Source organism: Manduca sexta, chromosome 18 (assembly GCF_014839805.1).
Source record: "Manduca sexta isolate Smith_Timp_Sample1 chromosome 18, JHU_Msex_v1.0, whole genome shotgun sequence".
NCBI classification, from domain to species: domain Eukaryota; kingdom Metazoa; phylum Arthropoda; class Insecta; order Lepidoptera; family Sphingidae; genus Manduca; species Manduca sexta.
The window spans coordinates 2,521,193-2,534,235 of NC_051132.1; the positions used below are offsets into that span (position 1 = coordinate 2,521,193).

Below are 13,043 nucleotides of genomic sequence, written 5' to 3' on the forward strand. Positions count from 1 at the left end.
GGAAGGCCTTTTATTCTTAACTTAACTTTAACTTGTTTAATTCTATGTCCTACTCTAAGAACTTTTGGCACTGTCCCCACTTACTACCGTGGCGCCACCATAATTTTACGCTTTTGACAATTATTAACTACAATGACTTGCCCGCAAGGTCTAAAATTTTTATTGTATTGCTGGCGTGAGGAACTTGGCGGACATCAGTGACCTGCTTTACGTCCTGAACTTGACGGTTTAATCGAAAATTTCATCAAAGGAACGAATTTCGATAACGGATATATTTTGAAATAAAGGTAAATAAAATACAAATGCATTAACTCCTTTTCAATATACTATAACAGTTGCTCGTGAAATGATAAACTGTGTACGTCATTTCTATAAAAAAAATGCAATATATTGAGTAGGTACCTAGCACAGGGCAAGGGGCATAAAACCATAGGTATTCTACACCTTCGTCAAACTATATATATACTCTATTAACGACATTTCGAAGTAATTTCGACTCAACTCGCATTACAATGATTGCGTCATCCGGATCTTACAAAACACGTTTAAGCCAACGGGGAAGTACTAGAAGACTTTTTACTGAACTTCATTAGAGATGCGAATGAAGGAAGAGCGACAATGCACAGAAAAAAACTTTAGGAAGAAAATTGACTTAGAAAAAATGCATTTAAATTTACATTCTAACACTGTTTGTAAGTTTACAAGAAACACTAGTTTCTTTAAAGATGAGTCTTTACGAGAGGTGAATATATAAGTATACGAAGCTAGTTTATAGATAAGAAATACAGACATAGACCCTGCTGTATGCAAGGTGATAGATATTACATTATTAACCCTCTGTTACAATAAACAATAACAATAATGAGTTTGGGGGAAGGAAAAGGAACCCTTTTAGGTTAGAAGGAGGTGACAAGGCCAATGATTGTTCGTGAGCATTCATATGCCGCAATGGGAATTGGCAACCATGAGGTATACACACGTAACTGTGTGCCTAGGGCATATGTCCCCCCGTGCGAGCGTGCATTCAGTGTGGAGACCGTGCGCAGAAGAATTGCTTCGGGGCATGGCCCCTAGCGGTTGCCCGGATCCCTACTCAGACATACTTAATACTTAAGTTAGAAATATAAGGCCGCAAGTATAAAACACTGTATACTGCAAAATCCAGTGGAACTTACATAGGAAGAACTTTACGCGATTTCGCAAAAGCTAAATATAACTTGAAAGGCTGCTTCGATAAGAAATCTTATAGTATTGAAAGGCGATGCTGGTTGCTAGTGAAAGTGTACGATACAAGATCATGATTTCATCAGGATCGGGTTGCAGTAAAATGTACAAGTTTTATACGTAAGTACATGGAGTTTTAAAATTAAACTCTTACGCAATGGAATAAGGTGTAATCCACCTTTCTTCACTATTATTTGCTTAAAGTGTACCTAATCCGTTATACCCAAATGGTTAGGCAGAGCCGCAATTAATGTAGATATATTTCGCAATACTCTTCCAATGATTGGAGCGACCCTGTCTTTTAAGGCACGAAATCCAATCTCGAAATTCAATAATAAACACTAATCGTTAACTTCTCGTATATATTGGGTTTTTTTGTCTTAAAAAGACTTTTCCAATGGAGTCATGGATAGGAACATACTCATACAGCTAGGTAAGAGCACGTACATGGTTATGAGAGATCACACCACGCCACCAGAAGAGTTGTGTCACACCACGCTTCCAATATAAAGCCGATGTACTATCTTCATCATTGATGTCTCAATTCTCTCCCTGTGACCGTTCTGAGACGAGGTTCGAAACCCGTTAGGTTACTCTCAGCATAAAGAATTTCGTTGGCTCATCATCAGGTCTTTGATAATTTTTACTTATGTTGCAAAAAGGATATTAAACATTTTCATGTTTGTAAAAATTTCAAAAGACAATAATCAATAATGCCCCCTTTATTTTTCTTTATTTAATTATTGTTTTTCACTAAAACAGTCTTATAATTATGTGATATAATTAAATTTGCACATCAAATATAACGAAGAACCTTGTAATAGCAAGCCAGCGATTAGTTAAATGAACGCATCACCACCTATGCTGTGGGTTTAGCCAATGTGGTAAACTTTTTTATAAATCTACGTCATGTCTGCAAGTCCGTATTCAACAAAAACTTGGATTTACCGTAAATCAAAACTCTATTGTACAAAATTACGAAAATGTTTATCCTTTTAATTGGCGATAAAAAAAACTAAACACACCTTTCTTGGTACACTTGATACACGGTATTTTCATTTTAAAGATGAGGGGGGGGGGACTGAGAAACGCCTAGCATCATATACTTAAAATACCTTACAGGTCTCCCTTATAGATGGCCAATACCAAACAAAACCTTTAAGGGGCCGTTCAAGTATTACGTAACACAATTTTTGAAGATTTTTGCCCCCCCACCTATTCATGTAACGCGCCGTAACGTTTTCCTGTACGCCCCCCCCTCAAAAAGTAATTTTTTTTTCGCAAAGTACCGGAAAATCGCTAATAAACCGTTTTTTATTGTTTTAAAATAAATAATTCAATGTTACGTAACGCGTTGTACGAACCCCCCCTCCCGCGCCTGTAACGCATCCTAGCGTTTTACATGACCCCTCCTCCCCTCCAAATTGCGTTACGTAATACTTGAACAGCCCCTAACTTGCTCATAAGTCAGAGCAGTTGAATATTTTTATACTTTTTTATTTATTTACATTCATTTGGCTCAGACTTCCTTACATACCCATAGTTTAAAGGTAACTATTATTGTCATTCGCACAGTGGACATTGGCCACAAGATCTCCACCTCCATTGCTGACAAGTTTTCAAGTGAACCGGCAAGTGAAACCTTTTGCATCCAGTAGGTTCCTGCCTACCTTTTGTCGGGGATAGAGTACCGCGTAACTATAATTTGTAAATAAGTTTTGTATTATCAATTCAAAGTTTAGTATCTATACTATCAATCCATGGATGCTGTCAAGATTACTTTTAGTGAGATTCGTCTACACACTATAGGGGAGATAAGCCCAAAACGGGTAAGCTAAGGATAGACGAAAAGAAAAGCAGGTTCTAAATGTATTTCGAACTTTTATTTTAACTGTCACAGTTCCATACTTAAATAACTTTAAAAAAACAGCCTCAAATTAAAAAAAATATCTTCATTTTTAACAAAAACTATCATAAAACTAAAACATTAACAAAACCCATTTTGCCCTGGAGGGGTGCCTAAAACGGGTAAGGCTTTTGGGCAAAACGGGTAATAGGAACAAAAATGAGATAAAATCTACTTAACCTTCTAATCTATACTTATAATAAATCTGTAGAGAGGTCAATTCTGTACATGAAATATATTTCCAAAATAACTATCAGAGGGTGATTAGGGATCGATACTGATGCCAAAAATGCAATTAGTAAAATTTTTGTCTGTCTGTCTGTCTGTCTGTCTGTCTGTCTGTCTGTCTGTCTGTCTGTCTGACTGTATAACCGTTATAGAAACAAAAACTACTCGACGGATTTTAACGAAACTTGGTACAATTATTTGTCATACTCCTGTGCTGGTTATAGTATACTTTTCATCACGCTACAATTAATAGGGGCAGAGCAGTGAAGGGAAATGTTGGGAAAACGGGAGAAGTAACTGCATTTTTTAAGTTTCCGTCGCGTGTGCAACCTTAATGGTTAAAGCTACACAGAAATCATGTATGACGGAAATGTTCTCCTTAAAATTATGTAAAAAATATCCGACGACAGCATATGTCTATCTTTTATGGTTGACTCACAATAACACGTGTAACTCCCGATAGCTTAGCAGTTCGAAGCTTTCTCATTATATTTGTCTACTCTTACGTTTATAACACTCTCAGTCATCCCTAATTAAAAAAGTTTACATTATTAATTAAATATTCCATAAAAAAGAATCATAGAAATCGGTATAGAAACACCAAAGTTATACATGAAATACGCTAATAATAAGCCATCATGCGTGAATACTGAATCATGCTATAAGGATTATTTTTGTATATATATAAGGTCGCGAACGCACAGGGCAGGCGGCTTGCTTGGCACCTAGAGGCTAGCGAATCACCTAGCGAGTAGCTTCGTAAAACGAACATTCTCGAACGTTCGCGACCGGCTCCATTTTTGAAGTCCGAAATTCACGCGGGCGAAGCTGCGAGCGGAAGCTAGTCATAACATAAAATAACAGTTTTGCTTTTATAATAATTATCACAGTCTTTTCGAATCAGACTCAGTCATAATTTATATTATTGACACATGTCACAATAGTACGGACCTCTGTCGGAGTATGAAGTTGCCTTGTTCAAGAATATCGAAGAATCTTTTAACTTGAGGTCTGTTAAAGACTCTCGCACGCGCAATCGCTGTTGGTTCTGGCTTGCGGAGGGTGATCTTAGGATGTCGCGCCTTGAAACCCATGGACCAGTCATCGCCTGCTACGTTTGCCTTAAATGGATGATTTATTTAATTTGTTTCGGCATATCGATAAACTAATTCCAAGAATTCTGTTTTCGTCAGTCCAAAAAATAAATTATCCATTTGTGGAATATATTCGACCAACTGTAACTCTTGATCCGCGTTGAAAACTGGTACAAATCTTCCAAGGATTTTCCTCGCTATCCCTTCTTTATATGTCTCTGCCGTGTTGACAAATTAATACCATATTTTTTAGCAGCTGCATTGACAGATGTTTTTTTAGATTCTTCCATTGCAAGTGCAATTGTTTTCTCGTCCCATGATGCGTTGGTAGTTTTTCTTTTGTACTTATTAACCATCTATACTTATAATAAATCTGTAGAGAGGTCAATTCTGTACATGAAATATATTTCCAAAATAATAACTATCAGGGGGTGATTAGGGATCGATACTGATGCCAAAAATGCGATTAGTAAAATTTTTGTCTGTCTATCTGTCTGTCTGTCTGTCTGTCTGTCTGTCTGTCTGTCTGTATAACCGTTATAGAAACAAAAACTACTCGACGGATTTTAACGAAACTTGGTACAATTATTTTTCATACTCCTGTGCTGGTTATAGTATACTTTTCATCACGCTACAATTAATAGGAGCAGAGCAGTGAAGGGATATGTTGGAAAAACGGGAGAAGTTACTGCATTTTTTTAAGCTTCCGTCGCGTGTGCAACCTTAATGGTTAAAGCTACGCAGAAATCATGTATGACGAAAATGTTCTCCTTAAAATTATGTAAAAAATATCCCACGACAGCATATGTCTATCTTTTATGGTTGACTCACAATAACACGTGTAACTCCCGATAGCTTAGCTGTTCGAAGCTTTCTCATTATATTTGTCTACTCTTACGTTTATAACACTCTCAGTCATCCCTAATTAAAAAAGTTAACATTATTAAATATTTCATAAAAAGAATCATAGAAATCGGTATAGAAACACCAAAGTTATACATGAAATACGCTAATAATAAGCCATCACGCGTGAATACTGAATCATGCTATAAGCTTCCTTCGATTTCACCAGGATCCCATCATCAGACCCTGACCGGACAATCGGACCACCTGCATACCACCATACATTAAAAAACATCCCGACAAATTGAGCACCTCCTCCATTTTTGAAGTCCGAAATCCACGCGGGCGAAGCTGCGAGCGGAAGTTAGTTTACAAAATAAGGAAAAGTAATATTATTCAAAAGTTATATTTCAAAAATCTATCAGGGCAAATCGGGTATGGGCAAATCGGGTACCCGTTTTACCCATACCCGATTTGCCCAAAGGCACAACTTCATTTCGTACATTCATAACCACAAAACCAAAGCAACGGGTTAGAAATTACTTCACTGATATAAAGCTTCAAATACAACAAAATAATATCACCAATCTAGTAATCACGTCCAGCAAACCAAAATCGACTAATCAGAAATCAAAATTCATTAATATTTTTATTAAAAACAGTAAAAATCTTTGATTATAAATTACCTTGCAGCCGCGTAGTCCATGCGTACAAAGACACTGCCTGTGATTGGACGATACCTGCACCATCCTTCGGCATGCACAATTTGAAACTAATGCGAAAGACGCGAAATTTAGAACACTTACCCGTTTTGGGCGGGCTACCCGTTTTGGGCTTACCTCCCCTACTACATAATATCATTGAGTTAGTAATTTTTTATTCAATTCGTGTGGGTATTTGAATGTGTTTTACCATAATAAAACCTCTCTGGTCCATAGTTCGCATTATCACCGATTTATTCATTGACTTTCTATTCTGTGGTTGTCAGTTACTATGTAGCATCGACACTTTGCCGTCGAAAATTTTTAGTTTAGCCACTCAGTCTTTATATACATAATCTTAATTTATTGTATTACTCTTTTTTAAATTCTGTACGCTCATAGTAAAACATCAATTTATTTTATAAATAGTTTTCTCAGCAAATGAATTTATGTTATTCTTTATGAGGAAAGAAAAGACCTTAAACTAAAAAAGTGGGCTACTCTGGGCGCAACGTATCCATCTCAATTTCATCATTTATGTGGTATTTACCAGTGCTAGTTACGTGGTAGAAGTTTCCCCAACGTTTTACCATAAAAGTGGTCAACGCAGCCACAAACCTACTATGTGTCAAAACACTTACAATCAACTAACCACATGTAGGTGCTACCACAATACTATAAAATCAATCCTCAACATTATAGAATGAGGATAAACAAGTAACTAAACTGTACAAGTCGGAGGTCTCTTGAAGGCTGACGACTCAGTGTCGCAATCATACGTCAAGCACACCATTTTACACAAAATTACTTTAGCCTCGTTTAGAAAGAATAAATTCCTCGCCTTACACGTGCGATTTTTGACGCATAAGGTTGCCCGTCTGGACATGATGGTGAGGTTAGTCTGGCTCGCGTTGGCAAGACTCAAGGAACTTGCCAAAGGAAACTAGCTCCGTCTAAATGAGACTTAAGTTAATGTTGGCCCTTGGCACACGAAAAACAGGAGCGTACCTAAGCGTCGTGTATTCCGAAGGTTGTACGAGAGCGCTACAATTATATATTTCAGAATCGTCGCTTCACCTGTTTGCCATTGCGAAAGTAGTCAAAAATAAAATTGAATGAATCCCTCCTAGCCGAATTTCGCCAATTTCAACGGAGATCAGCCAGGTACGCGGGATATATTATAGTGTACAAGTGTGTGCGCAATACACAGGTGCACTGTGTTCTTTCACTCTCATAGTCTGGTGAGACGGCGATCCGACATGACCAGAGAGAGATCAAGCGCAGGACCAACGGCTTTAGGTGCTTTCCGAGGCACGGGGTTATCACACCACCAACTTCCTAACTCCGAGCTGCGACTGAGTAATTTTGAAAATGGAAAACCCAGTTATTTTGGCCCGACTCGAGATTCGAACCCAGGACCTCAGTGCGGTAGTCGTACTTGTACCGTGTATAATTAGAATTACGCCACCGAGGCAGTAAAACAATAAAATTAATGTATACGATACAAATACAATATATAACTTAATACACATATGAAAAGGGAGAATGGTCGGTTTTGTTTGGTATTGTCTTAGTTTTAGGGCACCTTCAGATTAGCCGCAAGAGTGCAGTGCGCGCGGCACTTACCGGTAAATTGAAGGCTATTAAGCGTCCTTTACTTTACCTTCGTTTGTGTTGACAATACTTAAGAATTTACAAATTGCGACTTATATCAAAGTGCCCTTAGGTTTACAGTAAATTGAAAGTTTGGTTAACGTCTACAAAAATAAACTAGATTTGACAACTCACGAGGGATTCCTGTGATGAACCCGATGGAGACGATCCACGATCCCTCCTCGTCGGTCATGGGCCGCGAGAGCACTGTCTCCGTCTCATTCCTGAGCTTCACCAGTACCGGAGACGGCCACGCCAGACCCAACCCCGTGCATACGACGCACAGGTTTACTGCAACAAAAGGACATGAGTATAGCTTGTAACGAAATATAAAAAAAATTATAGTCTCCAGTAATTAATATTTTTTTCCTCGCGTAAAACAATTTGCGTCAAGAGATATAATTGATTAAAGATCATCATTAACTAAGAAATTAATAGTTGCTTAGCCTAAGGTCACAACGGTTTTCTGCCGTGGGCAGTTGTTTTGAAAATCGCAGAATCCCTTAAAATACATACACGCATTAAGGATAAAACCGTCCTTCAAAACAGATTAAAACCGCGGCCGGTAACCGCCGCATGCAAGCGCGCTTACGATTAAGGCGTAACTCGTCCTGCCTAGATCTATCTTCGAATAAATCGTAGTGGCTGACGGTCAACGAACCACAGATTTTATAGTAGACCAGCTTTTGGTCGCGGCTTCGCCCGTGTGGGGAGTTTTCCGGGATATTGTTTTTTCGACTTACTTACTTGATGTATCGTTATATTATAACCAAATTACACAACATCATTATAAATTGAAGCCTATGTGTTATTCTGATATATAGCCAATATTACTGTAAAGTTTCATCCAAATCTGTTCAGTAGTTATATCGTTAAAAAGGAATAAACATACACACATCCATCCTCACAAACTTTCGCATTTATATTATAAACTTAAGCGGGAATCCGTTCTGCAAAAAAAAATTAAAAGCATACATACCTATTATGCAATATGTATTATGTTTTAATAGTTATGACAGTAGTATGAGTTCATACAAAGGTCAATATTTCGTCACGGAGCCGAATAGCGGATGACGCTCAGAACAATGACAGATGACGCGTCTATATCAATACAGGTTTGACGCGTCTCGGCAAATCGCAAAACAAATTCTAATCTATGTCACAACTTACTACTATTAGTGTGGATGCATCTCACCTACAATTTTTTTATAATGTACTCTTATTTTCTCGCTTTGGTCAAGCCCGCCACATAGATAGAGGTGATTAGCATGTGCCTCAGGTGAAAGATAAGCAGGTGATGACCTAGTTAGATGTGTAACGGACTGCCGAGACGAATGTCCTTAAGATCAAAACACATGGGCACGCACCTCTTAATTTTGTTAAATTATATGTATTATTTGTGAATTATCGCTTGCTTTAACACTGAATAAAAACATTGTGAGGAAACTTGCATATCTGAGAAGATCTTTACATTCATTACGAAGATATATGTAGTCTACAATCCGCACTAGTCCAGCGTGGTGGACTAAGGCTTAATCCCTTTCAGTAGTAGGAGAGGGCCGTGCCCAGCTGTGGGACAGTATATAATACAGAGCCTATATTATTATTATAATATATATGGAAGGTAACCTATACCATACGCTTCCTTTTATGTCCGAAAATGGTCCGAGAAACTCTAAACCCGAGAAAGGACTTCGTTAAAAATAACATTACTTCTTACAAGATAAGAATGGCATGCAATGCAATACAATGGACGTAACGCGAGCGGAAGTCGACGATTTTACAATCGTCATGCTTTACAGCATTCTGATGGGTTGTTTGAAACCGCGACGGTAATATAACTTTATTGGGTTACTAACTTTTTGCTCCCGGGATCGCCCGTGTTATCGCATAGGCAAATAATAGTCTATTTCACTAAGAGTATTGTACTTACTTTCTATTAGTGATAAAAAGCCGTTAAGTACGTACACGTATGGTTAAATTTAGAACGAAAATATTTTCACCTAGGCTTTTTGCATCTATCAACCGAGTTCCATTTGTTTTTCGCCTAGGTGCTAATTTACTGAATTCGCATCGTAAGAAAGTTTGCTGACCTTTGGAAATTCTAGCTGTGTCCATCATGAATGTATTGTCCCGTGTTATGCCAACATAGCTTGATAAATTGATTGAAATGGGATCTTAGGATAGCTCAAATCTCAGTAGCTAAATTTTAATTATATTTTCTTCACTTTGGATTGAGTGACTTTTTAAACGGGGCAGGTTTCCATATTTGAATGTAGCGTGTAAGTTAATGTATTGATAATGTAGAAGCCTATCTGTTACTTATAAAGGGTAATTTTGATTTTATTTTAAAATGAAACCACATACGGCTTCACCACTTTCAACATTGTGCCAAAAATCATCGATGCATATCGAATATTTTCAGGAAAAGTCTTGGTTTTACATTTCTGATTTTATAATCATTTTGTGGTTTATTGCGAATATGTGTGCGTGAAGGTATTTTAGATTGGAAGTGTGTTGTTGCTACGACGCGATTTACGTTCTCTTAGAGTAGTAATAGTGGCATTATAGCGCGTAAAATTAAAAAATTCTTTTGATTGTTATTAATTTTATATGAAATACTTATACACTCTTTTTATTTTAAATCTACAGTTTGAGTAACTTATTGTATACTATCAGTTTGGCTTAGTGCGGGGTAACAACTATGGAATATCCAAACATCGTAAGTGTAATTCGTGCGTAGTCGGCAGGTGAGTGCGTACGTGTAAGGCTGTCGCGCTTAGGTCCCGGGTTGGGCGAAAAAAATTTGACTCAATTGGAGCCAACTACAATTTATACTTTTCTAATTCTCCATATCAACTTGATTCTGAGCAAAATCCAACATCAATTTGCACACAAATTCGAACCCTAGACCTAAGAGCGGTAGTCATACTGCGCGGAATACAACTACGCCATAGGCATGGATAATGGATTTCCGTATAATAGGGTATAAAGAACCCAATGTGACGAAAAGAAACGAAATTTAAATAAAGCAACTCGGGCGTAGCTTGCCGTAGGAAGGCCCTATATCAAAGTTTCTTGGGAGCCCTATATCAAAGTTTCTTGGGAGCCCTATACCAAAGTTTCTTGGGAGCCCTATATCAAAGTTTCTTGGGAGCCTATATCAAAGTTTCTTGGGAGCCCTATATCAAAGTTTCTTGGGAGCCCTATATCAAAGTTTCTTGGGAGCCTATATCAAAGTTTCTTGGGAGCCCTATATCAAAGTTTCTTGGGAGCCCTATATCAAAGTTTCTTGGGAGCCCTATATCAAAGTTTCTTGGGAGCCCTATATCAAAGTTTCTTGGGAGCCTATATCAAAGTTTCTTGGGAGCCCTATATCAAAGTTTCTTGGGAGCCCTATATCATAATTTGTAGGTGTGGTCCAAGAACCCTTAAAGCTCGGGAGCTCCGTTTCATTGACACCACTGATACGGCGGCAGCTACTAGATATGCCCCTGAAGCAACTTAATTCAAATCTCCATTTTGTAACACCTGATATTTTAACTGTGCAGTCTCCTAATCAATAATCAGCGATCAATAATTCGCATAGATTTAATTTGAGTTCAATAAACAATGAAATTAATGTCGCGAAAGGCGATTTTCGGTCAGCACGAAGAGAACAATAAATAACGAGCTATTTATTAAAGAACAATCACTCATTCAAAATAACAGGCTATCTTACAAATTGAAGTTGTTCTATGAAGAAAGTGCCAAATTTTATCATAAAGTTCTAGGGGGGAGACTCAGGAAGTTACGAATCGAACTAACCCGATTTATTACTAGTATAATAAGACATGTATCTGGACTATTCCTTTTTTACAGGCTTGGCGTAATTATTTATTATTATTTATCTATCATCATCATCATTTGAACAATATCCTTACAGGTACCTTAAACCTAATACAATATGTAGTTTACTGGCTGGTATGTTTTGTTTTAAAGAAATGTCAGTTTGTAAATAAATGGATCCAGAAGAACAAAGTCAGAATATTATTTTCATGTTTCTTGGAATTCTACACAATATTGTCGGTATTAACTATAGTAACTATTAACTAATACTTTACTTATAATCACCGCGCTGCACCTGATGGTAAATGCAATGGTTTCCAATAGAATGCCGACTGACGAGAAATGATTATCCCCTCGATAGTCGACACAATTATGCCTGTTGGAATCAGATATACCCAGGCTGATCCCAGAACGCGACACTTACGTGGGCCATTGTGGCAAGTTTTAATACTTTGTGTACGTTGATCGCTATCCGGTCGGATATATATTCTACCACCAGGAAATTTATATCAAAATAAATAAACCGGCTACTTATTATATACTATATCTAAATAGTTTATTCAGGATAAAACGAAAAATTCCTTATAGCACTACCGAATAATAGGGCTTCTTATCAGTAAAAGGAAGTTTCGTTTCGAACTAGTACCAGAGACAGTAGTAGTACCAGAGACACATATATTCAAACAAAAAATACTAATTAAATAAGGTAAACAAAAGTCCACTATCACAAATAAAGCCTTTTCTTCCAAAAGTCTTATGCAATACGTATTCGAACTTTCGGCCCTTAGACCCGAAATATTTATATATCTCATTATCTCGGTCCCTCGGAGTTAGAATCAAACCCGCGGCCTCTTCACAGACGGCTAATCGCGCTTTGTGTTACGGAGGTTAATTATACAGCTTAGCATAATGTATAACTATTATGCATATCGAAACAGGGTAATTAATTTTTTTTTTTCGCATGCTAAAATATTTATAAACACCTACGTCTATAAAAAAAATTGCAAAACAAAAATATATAAGTAATTTTAAAAGTTATAAAAGTATTGCGACCTACTTACCTACTCTTTAAAACCAAAGCGATCATAAATGTAATAAAAAAAATAACAACAATCAAAAGCCCTTTCACTGAATTCGGAACACTCACATTTAAATTTCGAACATCTCCATTCCCAACGTATACAACGATGAAAGTAATGATTTAAAAATTTTAACTCACCAAGAATAACAACGAGATATTGTCGCAAAAGAGGTCCGATCGTAGGTAAACGCATTTTAGCACAACACTAACCACTAAACACACTTCTACGGTCGATGCCGCGAGGACGAATGAATGAAAATTAAACCTAACTGATTGCCCCTACTACTGTGACTCAATTCGCTTCTTTAAATTTCACTAAATAAATTAGGGCTAGAAAAATATGTTTTACCCTATTCGTCATTGTAATTGGGTGGGGGCCCTTGTTAGTTATGTCAATATTTTATTCACAAAAACAAGTTTGTTTATTATTATACACACACGTCATAAAAAAAGGAAAATGAATACAAAAAAAACTTATTTAGAAA

General features: G+C 37.1%; 1 protein-coding gene across 1 annotated transcript in view; it reads right to left on the minus strand.

Moving 5' to 3' along the window:
* Positions 1–12,820, minus strand: part of LOC115452590 (facilitated trehalose transporter Tret1) — a 36,654-nt gene extending 23,834 nt beyond the window's left edge. The window contains exons 1-2 of the mRNA XM_037439849.1: positions 12,697–12,820; positions 7,785–7,940 (exon numbers count right to left, since the gene is read on the minus strand). Coding sequence (XP_037295746.1) covers positions 7,785–7,940; positions 12,697–12,751 — 211 coding nt within the window. The 5' untranslated portion in view covers positions 12,752–12,820. The remainder of the gene's footprint in view (positions 1–7,784; positions 7,941–12,696) is intronic.
* Positions 12,821–13,043: the final 223 nt, after the last annotated feature.